This window comes from Pyrus communis, chromosome 15 (genome assembly GCF_041283825.1).
Source record: "Pyrus communis isolate YQ-2024b chromosome 15, ASM4128382v1, whole genome shotgun sequence".
Classification (NCBI taxonomy): Eukaryota; Viridiplantae; Streptophyta; class Magnoliopsida; order Rosales; family Rosaceae; genus Pyrus; species Pyrus communis.
In genome coordinates this window covers 31,173,980-31,187,998 of record NC_142579.1, presented here as the reverse complement: position 1 = coordinate 31,187,998, position 14,019 = coordinate 31,173,980, and the positions used below count along the sequence as shown (strand labels likewise).

The 14,019-nt window shown below is 37.0% G+C and overlaps 3 protein-coding genes across 3 annotated transcripts; 2 read left to right on the top strand and 1 right to left on the bottom strand.

Moving 5' to 3' along the window:
* The first annotated feature begins 145 nt into the window (after positions 1 to 145).
* Positions 146 to 2,061, top strand: LOC137717616 (uncharacterized). The gene is made up of 3 exons (XM_068457036.2): positions 146 to 507; positions 620 to 729; positions 1,731 to 2,061. The coding sequence occupies exons 1-3, from the start codon at positions 350 to 352 to the stop codon at positions 1,748 to 1,750; spliced, it is 288 nt and encodes a 95-aa protein (XP_068313137.1). The 5' UTR covers positions 146 to 349; the 3' UTR covers positions 1,751 to 2,061.
* Positions 2,062 to 3,442: 1,381 nt separating this feature from the next.
* LOC137720603 (putative protein ABIL5) lies at positions 3,443 to 6,014 on the top strand. Its single transcript, XM_068459723.2, has 8 exons — positions 3,443 to 3,759; positions 4,525 to 4,607; positions 4,719 to 4,866; positions 4,974 to 5,073; positions 5,165 to 5,228; positions 5,340 to 5,476; positions 5,578 to 5,639; positions 5,746 to 6,014. Exons 1-8 carry the CDS (start codon positions 3,586 to 3,588, stop codon positions 5,833 to 5,835), a joined length of 858 nt encoding a protein of 285 aa, XP_068315824.1. The 5' UTR covers positions 3,443 to 3,585; the 3' UTR covers positions 5,836 to 6,014.
* A 361-nt stretch (positions 6,015 to 6,375) lies between these two features.
* LOC137744075 (rop guanine nucleotide exchange factor 9) lies at positions 6,376 to 9,394 on the bottom strand. The gene is made up of 7 exons (XM_068483940.2): positions 8,566 to 9,394; positions 8,329 to 8,445; positions 8,061 to 8,206; positions 7,886 to 7,960; positions 7,525 to 7,797; positions 7,117 to 7,437; positions 6,376 to 7,024 (listed from the first exon to the last, which is right to left on the bottom strand). The coding sequence occupies exons 1-7, from the start codon at positions 8,849 to 8,851 to the stop codon at positions 6,641 to 6,643; spliced, it is 1,602 nt and encodes a 533-aa protein (XP_068340041.1). The 5' UTR covers positions 8,852 to 9,394; the 3' UTR covers positions 6,376 to 6,640.
* Between the last annotated feature and the right edge of the window lie 4,625 nt (positions 9,395 to 14,019).

Below are 14,019 nucleotides of genomic sequence, written 5' to 3'. Positions count from 1 at the left end.
AATTTTTTTAATAGACCAACAACCTTTGGGTCAAGCTGAGATAATAAAATATGACTAGAAGTCTTGGTCAAAGGTCTTCAAGGCTTTTAGCTTTGGACGAAGTCTTCAAGGTCGTTGGGAATCAATGGATCATTGGGATCATATCAAATTCCCAACGGATCATACCAAATATTGATCCATCAATCAGTAGCGGGTCGACCCATGGGCCCAATGGATCATAACCACAACGCCCTAAACAAAACAAAACGAACTCCGACGTCGTTTCCTGTGGCAGTCCCCCATAAACCTTCCCGTCGTCGAGCACAGTGACCGAGTGACCAAAACCCCCAAAAGCTCGAAGGTTTCACCAATGGCGTCCTGCAAAGTTATCTCTAGGTTGTCCTCCCGATTACAGCCCTTCGCGCGCAATCTGACCAAGACGTTGCCGGCATCCGAGCTCTCTCAGCTCAAATCGAGCTTTCTCTCTCCGGCCTCCGCTCCCATACGACGCATTTCTGGCCTTTCCAGGTATATCAGCTCCCCCAATACTCATTTCTCGTCTTCGTTTTCTTACGACCTGTTTGGCGTCCGAGAAAGTGTAGGGAATATTTGAATCTCAGAAAGATTTTGTCTTTGTTAGGTTACCAGTGGAGTTGGGATCAATGATGCCGTTGCACAGCGCGGTGGCTTCGGCGCGGTTGATATCGAGCTTGTCGATTGCCTCCCAGAGCTGGGGATTAGTTCCTCAAGGTGAGTTTTTTTTTACTTTAATTTGATGATTTACGTGCTCTTTAGCTTGTACTGGATATGATGTTAACTAGAAAATGCACACCATCTGCTTGTTTATTTGCCAACTTAATCTAATTGTTAATTGTCGGTGTTTAGCTTCGTGGACTGTCAGATCAGTCTGCCACGAACAATTTAAATTGTTTGAGCTATGTTGCTTCATGATAAAAGAAGCTGTCAGCTGCATTGTTGAATAGTTGTTCAATTGTCCTCGAGCAATCATCTTAAGTGAAAGTGTGGTTTTGAACCACTCAGGGGATGAAGTTACATAACAAAGTTCAAATTCTGTTTGAAACAATTGAAGTTTTCTTGTTTTGGATGCTCGGGGATGTGGGGTGTTTGAGCTTAGCATTTGCTTTGAATATAAACTCTCTCTATTTGATTGAGTTTTAGTGATCTAAGTTTCGGATTTAGGTATATATGTGGACTGCATTGGGTATCCGTTGCCTGCCTTCTTATGAGCCTCTGAGTGAGCTTGTGTGGTTAAGCCGAAAGATAACTATCCAGGGGCACACTGTGGTTGTTTTCGTTTTTTAAATGGAAATTTTTGGAGCTAGATATATCCTATTGACTAAGAATTTTTTGGAGCCTCAATTCGCTGCCCACTAGTAGTTTATACAAAAATTGTAGGGTGCTCCGTATTTATAAAGAAAAAGAAAAACAGACAAATCATTTTTAAGCCTGGAACTGGCATGCCACTCTCTTTGTTCTTAAAACTGGACGTGCGCATATATTCACACCTGCACACACTACCAAGTTGTAACAATGAATTCTTGATAATCATCTTTATGTATAACTATATCAATCAAACGATATACAACACTTAATGAAGCAATGGGTTAATTGCAAGTAAGAACTTCCTTGTTTTGCTAACTACATCAGCCTCGATATAATCACGTTTGGCCATTTTCATGTGATAATATCAAGTATGAACTCTAACACTTTCTTCTTTCCACATATTTCAGGGATTTCAATGCCTTTATGACGGCGTCTCCCTGTATCAAGTTGTCTCGGATACACTTAGTTCACGTTAGTGACATAAGATGTTGAACAGTTTATCGGATACCCGTGACTGTCGATTTTCATCCTTTTGTTTGAATGTCTGCAATGAGGCTGGATGCTTTTTTGTTTATCCAAGATTGGGCATTATAATGCGAGATGTGCCCGATATTGTGTACTTATTCTATCCACGAGGCCGGATGCTTTCTTTCTTTTCGGTATTCGAATTACAAAGTTATACATGACAATATGGCATTGTAAGGTGATTCAAGTTCCATTTCAAAGCTGTTCGAAAAAGTTGCCTATCTACAGAACCCTTCTCTCCCAGTCAGTTACTTGTGGGACAAACTTTGAGAGGATAAGATAAGGAGGCCCACAGTACCTTGCCATTTGCTGATAAGCCGGTGTTTTTGACGTTTAAGCTTGTAAGAAATCAATTGGATAAAAGAGAGCTAGTTATTCCGTTAGCCTCAGGGAATTTGCCACTTTACCATCGCGCTGGTAAGCAGCCCTGTTCAGGAACTTCGTTGAGGCATTAGGGTAGCGACCAGTGAGCCCCCAACTTATTCAACAACTGAGAGGTTTCCTTCTGCACGCGTGGATGGCGGGGTTGGCTGATAGGGTGGTCATCCTCTTAAGGCCACAAACCTTCCCCATTTGTTTATGGTTACAATTTTTGGTGAAACGTGATGGGTACATGATATTTGATTTAAGTAAACTCAATTTGATGCTCGGGGCTTGTAGTTTACGTAGTTATGATAATTTAACTCTGCTTTCGAGAGCACATGTTTGATTCGTCTCTTATCAATGTTGGGTATTCAATTTGATACATTGGCCCTTTGAATGAGAAAGTGTAACATATTTACTTGGAAATTGGAATGGGTATCAAAATTATTTTAATTCTTGACACTGCCCTTCATTCTTGTTCCCTCTCTGCTGTATTCAGGACTTCTTTGATTTATGACTTCTCTCTTACAAGTGAGTGGATTAGAGGCAATTGATCTCATTATCATTTCTTTTCTCTCAGGTTTCTGACTTCCTTGATTCATGACTTCCATTCTAAATGGTAACGTATGCGACTAGTTTAAGGTAATCCAGATCAAATCCAACTACATTGTACATTGGGAATCCAATAAACCTCGTAAATTGGCTTTAATCATCTTATAATTATCTTACAATTAGGTTGTAATTATTCCTGATAGAAAATCATTTTGTCATAATCTCATATAAAGAATGTTAACAATCATACCATGCAAATAATACAGCCGCTCAAATCAAATATTTTAAACATATTTAAATGTAGGAGGTATTCTTCTCATAAACTCGAGCGATGATAATGCTCAACATTCTATTTATCAACGTTGAATGAGTTTAAACATTGAGATTTGTATTTATTGACTACACATATTTTGAAATTTAAACTCATCGGACAGTAATAAATAAGATGATGAACATTATCATCATTTAAAGATGATGAGCAAAAATATTTTCTTAAATATAAAGCACATGGCAATCGTACCTTTGATTCACTTGTCAGTCACTAACACCTTTTTAGCTTTTTCATTTTAAACACAAGATAAACAGAAGAAAAAGGTAAACGAACACAATCACGGGCTGAAAACTGAGCTTTTGTCATCTTTCCCTTTCTCGATAACATGCTGATGCTGCTGATCGTGCCTTCGAGAATCTCTGTCTCTCTCTCTCTCTCTCATCATCTCTACATATCACGAGCCTGAATGGTCACAATTCTCCGCTTCTCTTTCTTTTGCTCAAAACAAAACCAACCCCCACCACCATCCTCTAAGTTTTCAAGTTCCAGGCATGGAGGAGAGGATGCAGAACAACTCTAAACCCTCCTCGGAGCAAGATGCAGAAGCAGAGTCTAAGGACGTTCCAAACATGGAGGAGAAGATGCAGAACATCTCTAAACCCTCCTCAGGGCAAGATGCAGAAGCAAAGTCTAAGGACATTGGAAGCTTTCATAATTCTCTTCAGGTACGTTTTCTGAACTCAACTTTAAAACTATAACCATTTCGTATTTTGTTTCAAGTTTTTAGTGGCGGAGGAAGAATGATGTCGGGGATGTGGAAGAAATGTTTGTGAAATAGTACACAAAACAAAAACTAAAAACCGAAAACAATTTTAAGTTGTATTCACTCCCAAGTTTTTCCTTAATGCATTCTCTTTTGTTTTCCAGACGAAAAACAAAATGTTTATCAAATATGAACTATAATTAATGTTATTCATACTATATTTTTATACCACATTTTCATATCGTCTTATGTGGCATTTGATATGAACAGCAACATCATTTGAATTAATTAGATTTTTAAATTTAGTTTATTATTTAATAATCTAAACTTAAGAAAAGTTAGTTAATTAAATGATGATTGTGGTATACGAGGAGTCTTTCTCCTTCATTTCCTTGGATTTTGCATATTTTTCAAATGATGTGACTGTTTATATCAGATGCCACCTAAGATGGTATAAAATTGTGGTATAAAAACATGGTATGAATAACATTACTCTTGTCGATATTTCTTTTTTGCTTTTGTATTATTTTATTTCTTATTAAAGTGTCAAATTCCTTCGAGTTGTTCCCATGTAAGCTTTTGATAACATTGAACTTCAGAGATAAACTCGTCAAACCAGTACTTTAGAAAATCAAAAACCGACTTTGTAACGAGAGAAGGGCACCAACTTATAGTTGTCGGGGTGTTTTTTCAAATTTACTGAATTGTTTTTGTTTGTGTGTTGAAGGAACTGAGAGACCTGCGCTCTCAACTTCACTATGCTGCAGACTACTGTGAATCAACCTTTTTGAACACCAAAGAAAAGAAAGTGTGAGTCATCTAAACAAACCTAAATTCCAAAGATCTCCATATAATGACCATTTTAGCCCTCACCCCATGAACAAGAATTCAACATTTTATCTATTTATTTTAATTTTCCAGAGTGATGGAAAACACCAAAGAGTACATATGCAGAGCTGTGGTGACTGTTGTTGATCATCTCGGATGCGTCTCCGCCAACCTTAACAGCATCGTTTCCGAAGCTAACGCATTTTCGGAGGCTGAGACTCGAATTGATTGCCTCAAACAAGTTGTTATTACCACCTTATTACATTAATCAAGCCAGCTTATGTTAGTTAATACATTAATTTACGTAATTGCATTAACCACTAACAGTAAACTTCGCTTTGTGGTCAGAGGATGTTCTTATGTGAACAATACACCCATAAGTTTGCTCTGCCTAGAGTCCGATGGAGGGAGATTATCCCGCGGCATAATGCACGTTTTTTATCTGCAGGTGAAATCCGAAGTAGAAACTGCTTTGCTACTTGCAAACATGTTCATAAACTCCACTTTTCCCACTTTCTAATTCCTTGTTTTGCGATCAGCCACCAGAGAAGCTGAGAAACCCAATGATACCAGAGAAGCTGAGAAACCCAATGAAGATTCGAGGTAAAGTTTTTTGTCTTTATAATTTCATAGAATATTTTTTTTTGATTATTTGGCTGCAGGATATTGTGCATTCAAAAGAAATTTTGAATTTTATGAATTTGATCCATGCAGGGATATTCCTAGAAACCCAGCATCTCATAAACCCACTGACAAGCAAGAATCTGACAGAGATGTAGCAATGCCGCTTTTCTTGTGCACATCGTCTCACAAACCGTCTTTTCCCAAGGGCGAAAACAATTCAGCTTTAGGTAACATGATCCATGTAGTTTTATGAACTATGTATATTTAATATAAATTAGCATATTTAATGAGCCATTCTCAATGTTTAACATCGATTGGTTTACTGTAGTGCCGGTTCATGATGGCCTCTCAATCCTGTCTAGGGGTCCAAACCTTACCTTTCACTTCCAGGTGAGTTCTACACACACATAATATGTGTATTACATGACAAGTTCTAAAACTAATTTGTCTCCTATTCCTTCCATTATAGCATGTCTCTTCTTGTGTTGTCTTGCAGGAATCTCGGAAGATAAATGGACGCCTCAAGAAATCTGGGCACGGTAATGACATCTTATCGCTCATCAGACGAGCCAAAAGAAGAGTATGAAAAAGAGAAGAAGCTATTTTGTACCACATTGTAGATCTTAGGGATGATTGTTATGGTTATGTAAATGAAATTGCATTTTACGTGGTGAGTTGTATCTTCAAAGTTTGTGTCCTTTCGGTTGCATAAAACTTAAACTGAGTGCAAACCAAACACCAATATCCGGAAGCATGTTTTCAATACGGGATTAACTCCAACATTGTCAATTTCGCATAGAAGAGTGCATTGGTTGGTAAGTATTCGGCATTTCGATCTCACAAGGTTTTTCTTCACTAGGAGATTCTTTCTGACTCTTGCCACCAACCGGAAAAGGGTTGGCCGCAAAACAGGGGCGGTTCTTATGGTGATGTTTTATTTTTATGGTCTAGTTGAGACGCTTTTAGTTTTATTCGAGTGATAGTCTAATTTAAACTACGGGAGTGAGGATTCAAGCTTGGTTGCAGAGGGGGAGGCACACTACTTTAGCCAACTAAAACTACAATCTAGTTGAGACCTGAGAACAGAACTTATCGGACGAAAAAAAGGAAACAAGATCATAGAGCCTTTGAGAAAAACTAGAATACATGTATTGTTGTTCCTAAAAACCAGCAAAGATCAGAAAAAGCACATCCCAAATCTCAAATGCATCAAAACCCCACTAATTACAAACACTCCAAGAGACTTCCCAATCCTTCAATAGGATGGAAGCACAAGCACACTACTTAGAAATACTAACAAGTTAGCATCCTAGGAAGTATTTCTGTATTTCTCTCTGTCTATCTGCCCCTCTCTCTCCTTTGTCGTCTCTACATTCTTCAATATTTTCCGATCAATGCCGAGCCGTTGGACTTCTTAGACCACTCAACTTCTCAAGCTTCTCCAAGTATGAAAATCTCTTGGTGTTTATGCTAGCAGGAGGTTTGCTCATAATCTTTTCACTGTCTTCTTTGAAGTAGCTCTGCTTGTTGCCCGCTGAGCTATCCTTCTCCATGTCATTCTCTTCCGTTTCAGCATTCCACCCCATGAACTCAAACAGTGTCTTTGTTGGTGTTGCGTCTCCGTCTTCCCTAGAATCCATTGAATGTGTCATGTTTGATAATGATTTTCGAGCTTGAGTATCAGCGTAAAGCACATCTTCAATCATGGACATGATTTTGAAGGCCAAGCTTTCGATCACCCTCGAATAGCTCTCTAGGATAGCGTACCCTACATCCTGCATAGAAATGAAAGAATCGCGGTTATTAGATCTCAAAACAAGTTAACAAACACTAGAAGCAAATATATGTTTGGAGTTTAGCTCTTTACCATATTGAATTGAATTTTGCTTATGTCAAGTGCAGATTGTGGGATTCCTGGGAATTTCTGTTTCAATAGGAGCAAGATGGTCTCTACTCTCTCTTCAAAGAGCTCTCTCTTCTCGAAGCTTACGGCTGAACCCCACGAAGACTTTCCACTCTTGTGGTTCATCTTTTGCTTCCAAATCACAATAGAGGCCTCGATCCTGTCTTTTAGGTCGAGAACTTTGTGCTCTGTGGACAAGTCCATGGAGTCAAAGAACTCCACAGGATCAAAGTGGTCCACTGTTATGCTCTTATAGATCGAATCACCGAGGCTAGCCCTACCGTTCTGTCAAAAGAAAATATAGTCAACCGCCCTGTTCATAACAAAAACAAAATCTTCGAGACTAATTAGTGAGAGTGCTATGTGTAATACCTTGGGAAGGGATTCAATGTAGTTTTCGGGGATATCCATTTCGGCTAGCACTTGCGCATTGATGGCCATCGCTGCTTTTAGTACTTGGTTCACAGAGTCCTTCTGAGATTGCATCCACCTTCGGCATTCATCTGAAAGCCCTTCGGGGGGAACCTTAACATTGGGTTTCCACCATTTCTCATCATTTCTCTGGGAATTATCCTTTTCAGAATCTTGGGCACCTTTTTTCACATACCAAAACTCACTTGGGGTTCCAAAGCTATCCAGGTGACCCTGTTTTGTATAACCGATTAGCAAAAGGCGTATAATTCTGATATTCTCTAGCTAAACCAGGAAGTCTGTAAGGAATGAAGGTACTTACAACAAGCATTGCATCGAGTTTGCGCAGGGCAGGAACGTTCATGTGCAGATCATTTCTTTGCCGGGTCACCATTATCTATCAGATTCGAAAGAAAGAAATTAGAATCCTGCAAGTTTTGGAATTTTGAACTATGAGAAAATTTATGGCACAGACAAAAGTGAGAAGGAGTTAAAACCTCCATGTTTGTTCCATTCTGCTGCGAAGGGACGAATTCAACGATGTGCTCTGTCACAGACAAAAGCCAGCCTATTTCATTCATCCACCGTGCTTTTGCATCCGAAGACATAGGCTCTAGTTTCCTTTGTTCTCCGAAAACAGATGCTGCATTGTCATAGAAACAAAGGAGAAAGCAAAGAACACGGAATCAGAATTACCCTCATTCGGATTTCGTATTTTAATTCGTAAAATTATTAATGCAATTGCTGTGAGGCACAAAGTTATACCTGCTAGGTTAGTTATGGCATTTGATAAAGCCAACGCGGAAGAGACGCCCTTTCCACCACCCGACATATCTTCCCCCAAAAGCAACTTAGAGAACCTTTCCTTCATCATTTCCATATCTAAACACACAAAAATATTCAGACAAATTATTAAAATGATCTTTCATCTAGCTAGCATTGTGACAACTGACAAGAAATATATATAGCACGTAAAAATTATATATGCAGCAAAATATTTACCTGAAGGCCTCTTGGATTTAGGACTCTTCATCTTTTCGCCTTCATCTGCACCGGAAGCTACACCCTTATCGCGATTAGGTCCCCACATTCCTTGTGTCTCCACCGGGCCGCCTTCTGGTGTGGTCTTGGGACTCAGTAACTGAGCGGTATCCCTATCTCCCTCGCCGTCCTGCCCATTCTCAAAGGTCGAATTCTGAAGGTGTCTCGGAATCTCAAACATTCGTTTCAACTGGAAAGATCTTGTCTTCTGCATTGTTTGTTGTTGGGATGTAAAAGCTCGGACCATTGTGGAACTCGAAGACCTTAGATTATACAATCTAAAGTTACAGCAACAATCTTAAAAGTCCGATGAGATTATTGGGAAGAAAATATAAAAAAGTTTGAAATATTTCTTCACCTTCCTTTCTTGGGAAACAAACAACAACAACGGTGTTGTTGTGTGGGAGAAAGGAGGAGAGGTTTTGAGGGGAGATAATTTGTTTTTCTTCTCTCCCAACAGAGAGGGATCGAGAGATGTTAGAAGATATGAAAAGGGTTTTTTGGAACTTTTGTTTTTCGACTTCGAAATGTTTGTTGAGATCGGGAAAAAGAAGCAGAGGTGATTAGGGCAGTTTTCTGTTTCTGCAGCTAAAGAACGTGGGGTGCATAAGTTTTGGAGAAACAAAAACAAAATGTAGGGTTGACGTAATTAAGGTGAATTAATTAAGATTAATGGTGTTTGTGTTTCTTGGGGTTGACTTAATTAAGATTAGTGCTTTTTTTGGGGGGGCTGATTGTGTTTCTTGGATGAAGGGTGGTTAATTAATTTTTTTTTGTTTTTTTGAAGTTTGTTTTTATAGCGGGATTGGTGAGAATTTTGATTAACACTTTCTATACTCTCAATCTACGCGTTTTGACGATAAAAATGGACAGCCGGTGGTTGTACATTACTATTTTTGACAAGCAATGGTCATCGCTAATTCTAAGCTAATTTGACTGGTTTTTGCTAATCATGATTAGTTTACTCCCAAGTATCAAGTCTTAGGGCAAATCTCTTATGCGCTCTTTGGTATTTTCCAATCACCCTGTGACGGAATGGTGTAATGTTAATGTTATGCGATGTTACTAATTGACGGGTTGTTAATATGGGTGAACAAGTTTATATTGTAGAACATGGTATAGCTAGATAAATTAAGCATATGTTACAATATTTGTGAATTGATAATACAATGCGCGAGAGTGACAGTTACATTGAAAAAATCTCATTTGTGTCATCTCATGTGGCTTTGGAATCATATTTTTAAGTTCGTTCTAACTCACATATGATTATTTAGTTTAGCGGCACTCAGTCTCTACTTTATTGAAGTAAATTCTAAGTTTAAAAATCACAAATAACAGTTACCTTAAAAGAAAAACAAAACGCTCAACATCACTTCTTTAAAGCCCATGACCAAGTTAATCAAGTGGCATCGATTTGCACTTTGTTGGAAAAAAGTACGAGTTCAAATCTCACGAACGATTAATGTTTAGTAAAAGAAAACCTTGCAGTTATGGTATCATGATTCATGTGTAACCACATGATTATTGCTTCATTTGCTTCTTGTAATCATTTGGTTCTGCAGTGCTTTGCACGCAAAGATTAGTGTGCGTAAAATTATGAAAGTGTTCTGACCGTTTGTTTCTGGTTTTTTTATATTTAAAAGTTGAAAGACGTGACGGCCACAACACGAACCGCCGTTTTAATTTCGATGTCTAAAGCAGCTTCACCAGAAGAACAACTGGCGGCAGGCGTCTAATCTAACAAAGTCAAGCATTAGGACTCTTCTGGGTCGCCAAAGTTGAAGCCAAGGAATTAAAATTTGTTTAAATAATGGTGAAACTCTGTTCCAATTGCTCCACCAAATAATTAAGCATTCTATATTCCATTAATTAAGAACGTGAACACAAGAAAAACATTCCACTAATTAAGTCCAATTATATAAAAAAATCCAGAATCAGGCCCAATAAACCCTAACAAAGGGCAAAAAAATTGGGCATAACATCCAAATTTCATCTTCGGACGTCTTTTTTCTTGCACGCCTTCACCTGAATTTTCAAGTTTCTTTGGACATCCAACTAAAATTTAAAATGTTCCTAAATAACCTAAAGCTACAAATTATTTAGGCAAAATGAAAAATAATCAAACCTAACCCAAGCAAAGGAGCCTAACAAAGACTCTGGGAGGAAGAGGGGAAGGGAGGGAAAATTGGATGTAGCGGTGGTAGTGTAATTAAGGAAAAAAAATTGTAGGTGTAAACAAAATTTCTCACAATTACCTAATCCAAACCCAAGCAAAGGAGCCCAACAAAGACAACCCATTTTTCAGTTTGGGCCTTTTTTCATGTACCCGAAATTTGCCAAATATCCAAGCTTAAAAAAGAAATGCAAGTACTTTTATGGCACGAAGTGCAAATGTTGCTGTGTATATGTGCCATAAAAGACAAGCAAATGGTTTAGGCATCTATAAGATTCATGTTCGACATATAAAGTAATTTGAAGAGAATTGCGTAATGACTATTTGAATTATCGATAATAGCTCTCTTAATTAATTGAAGGGCAGTCGAAGCCCACTTAAAAACAAGGTTTCGTAGTCACTTTCATTCTTTTATGGCACCAATATCACCTTGAACTTGAAAATGTTGAGTTGGCTTGCTTGCTTCATGTGAAGATACTTGGGTTGAAGGGTTCTAATCATTATAAAATTAAAGGAAAATTAACGAAAAATGCTTGAAAACTTTGAGTTTTAACAATAAGGACAAAATAAATGGTAAAGTTAATAGTATCAAGATTGACTTTTTAGTGTAAAAATGTGGTTTTTCGTTAAAATGAACAGTACCGGGAGCTTTTCGTTAAAGTTCCCTAAAATTAATTGGAACTATACTATGAACTTAAAATCCATCTCCCCATTAAATTTTCGAGAGTCTTCAAGTATTAGACCGTCACACGAAAGTATTGTGCAGTACTAAAACACAATAAACTCAATATAACCATGGATCCATAGCTCAAACTTTTTTCAAAAACTTTGGATGGAAAGCTGACTTTAGCTCGCCTTTTCAATTTTGCCCCATGGAAGTGCCAGTGATGCCTATTTAAAATGTTCAGTTTCCCAGAAAGTGAAAAGTACCTGAGTGGTGGGTTAAAATTTAAATTTTCAAAGTTCAAACTATATAACAAGGACGATGAATATTTCAATATGCCGAGAACACGATTTGATATACTAAGTGTTATAGTATTAGTGGTTGGATATTGAAAAAAAAAATTCAACCACTTATATTATGATACTTGATGTACCAAACTATATTCTAAGCATACTGAAAAATCTCTCGAGGACATGTATTCTTTATGATATCTGTAAAAAAGGAAAAAGAGTTGGTGAAGATTTATTAATTTCATTTATTGGTACAGTACTTTTGCCAATTTGCAAGACTCCTGTGACTGCATTCAAAATCTCTCATTTGGCTACCTTTTGCCACCCACTAATCAATTAGACTATGACTCATGTAACACCTGGTGGTAATTAAAGGGGATATAATTTAAAGAGTATGATATCCACACATCTCATTTTACTTCTTACATATCTTTTTAATTTTTGACCGTCAAATCGGATGAATTGAAGAAGATCAACGGACATAAATTATCAAGGAGGTGTGTGAGAAGTAAAATGGGGTGTGTGGATAGCACACCCCTAATTTAATTGTTCAAGTTAATTATCGATTAATGATTATAAGAAGAATGATGGTAATCAATTTATGTCCTTTTTCCAGGTTGTATTCTAAATTATTATAATTTACGAAAAGAAAACTCTCCTAATTAAATAGTTTGTTTTTAAATATTATTTGGTGTCACTTAGTACTACGGTCTAGTAACATTTTTCTTCACTAGTAAGTGAGAGGTCTTAGGTTCGATTCTCGTTAAAGGTGAATTTGAACTACATTACTGCTAGCCCATTGTGAGGCTAAACTCATCTCCTTTCCTTAGTATACATAATATCGTTTGTAAAAAAAAAAAAAAAAAATTTGGTAATTTACGGAAAGAAAAACGTCATGATCAAATAATTTGTTTTTAAATATTTTTTGAATTTAGGCTCTAGTGATTATTTTTAGAATTTAGCTCATTTGTTGTCCAAAACAAAAGAGAGTTACCTGATTACATTCCCTAATTAATACAAAATAGTCCTGTAGTTTTTGGATGCATTGGCTATTTGTGAATTTTGAACTGAACCAATCAACCAACGGTACAAACTCCAAACCCAAGTAATTAGGCTGATGATTATTGTTTTTAATGGTGGAATTCTGATAGAGTAATCAGCAACTAGTTATCTATGTGAAGCTAGATAGTTTCTTCTTTTTGTCAACTTGAAGGACGATTTGAACTCAAGATATTTTTCAGTATTAAAAAGAAAAGTATCGCTGAATCAATCAAATAATATAAAACGAGATGGAATATGGTGTTTCAGGAAATGGCCAAACAAGAGAAATTGTTGTTTCATATATGATTGGTTTTGTTTTTGGGTTTTTCTACTTGTGATGGTTCAAAACTTGCACATTCTTCTGCAGAAGACGCCAAAGTGGAATAATTCCGAATTGTTAGTTCATACCTTTACTGAATATACCAAATTTTAAAGAGTGTTTAGTGCATAGCCTTTGAATAAACTTTCTGCCTTTTGCTTTAGATGAATATCTTCCATGGAAGTTGTTATTACCACTTTTAACATGTCACGCTTTACTAATTTACTATACAAAAAGGGAAGAAATTGAGCTTTGAGGATAGTGACCATGATAATGAGGGCATGTTAAAGACGCTCTTACAAAGAAAAATCTTAAGAAACATTTCATCCAACACCTTACCCTTATTCTTCGACCAAAGAAACTCAAATTTAGCGTCAAATTATGTGTATTAACCCTATTGTGGCTTCACCACTGTTTCAAAATTGCACTGTGATCATTTTGGAGTTCCACTAACATTTTATTTTTTGTGTAATTACCTCTTGTTGAAAGTTCCAAGCCGGTCATGGAAATGAGAATTAATAACTAAAAAATATGGATGAAAGTTGCAAGTGGAGACAAATGGATCCCAAAATTAAATGGACACATGCCCCGTCCGCAACAAGTTTGAAATGTTACAACACATGCATATATATATATATATATATAAAAATAAAATCTACTACTACTAGTTCGTTTAATTTCATTCACGATCCAAAAACAGAAAAATAAAAAATACTAATTTCTAATATTCTCCTCCTCCCTCATCAGATCCAAAATTAATGAGATTGGCCGCCCCCGTCTTAATTATTTGTTAATCTCACCAACTGAAATCTCTGCATTTCTGGGCAAGACTTCAAATCCCAGTTAGGAATTTTCTTTAACATATAATTATGCAAAACATTCCCTAATTAATACAAGCAAACACAAAATTAATGTAAAAATGAGTAAA

Excerpts from the sequence above, each read along its gene's own strand:
- LOC137717616 (XM_068457036.2), top strand. The coding sequence starts at position 350 with ATGGCGTCCTGCAAAGTTATCTCTAGGTTGTCCTCCCGATTACAGCCC. Across the intron at positions 508-619 it reads CGCATTTCTGGCCTTTCCAG|GTTACCAGTGGAGTTGGGAT; the intron begins GTATATCAGCTC and ends TGTCTTTGTTAG. Across the intron at positions 730-1,730 it reads CTGGGGATTAGTTCCTCAAG|GGATTTCAATGCCTTTATGA; the intron begins GTGAGTTTTTTT and ends CACATATTTCAG.
- LOC137720603 (XM_068459723.2), top strand. The coding sequence starts at position 3,586 with ATGGAGGAGAGGATGCAGAACAACTCTAAACCCTCCTCGGAGCAAGAT. Across the intron at positions 5,477-5,577 it reads CGAAAACAATTCAGCTTTAG|TGCCGGTTCATGATGGCCTC; the intron begins GTAACATGATCC and ends GGTTTACTGTAG. Across the intron at positions 5,640-5,745 it reads ACCTTACCTTTCACTTCCAG|GAATCTCGGAAGATAAATGG; the intron begins GTGAGTTCTACA and ends GTTGTCTTGCAG.
- LOC137744075 (XM_068483940.2), bottom strand. The coding sequence starts at position 8,851 with ATGGTCCGAGCTTTTACATCCCAACAACAAACAATGCAGAAGACAAGA. Across the intron at positions 8,207-8,328 it reads TGCCATAACTAACCTAGCAG|CATCTGTTTTCGGAGAACAA; the intron begins GTATAACTTTGT and ends ATGACAATGCAG. Across the intron at positions 7,798-7,885 it reads AACTCGATGCAATGCTTGTT|GGTCACCTGGATAGCTTTGG; the intron begins GTAAGTACCTTC and ends TATACAAAACAG.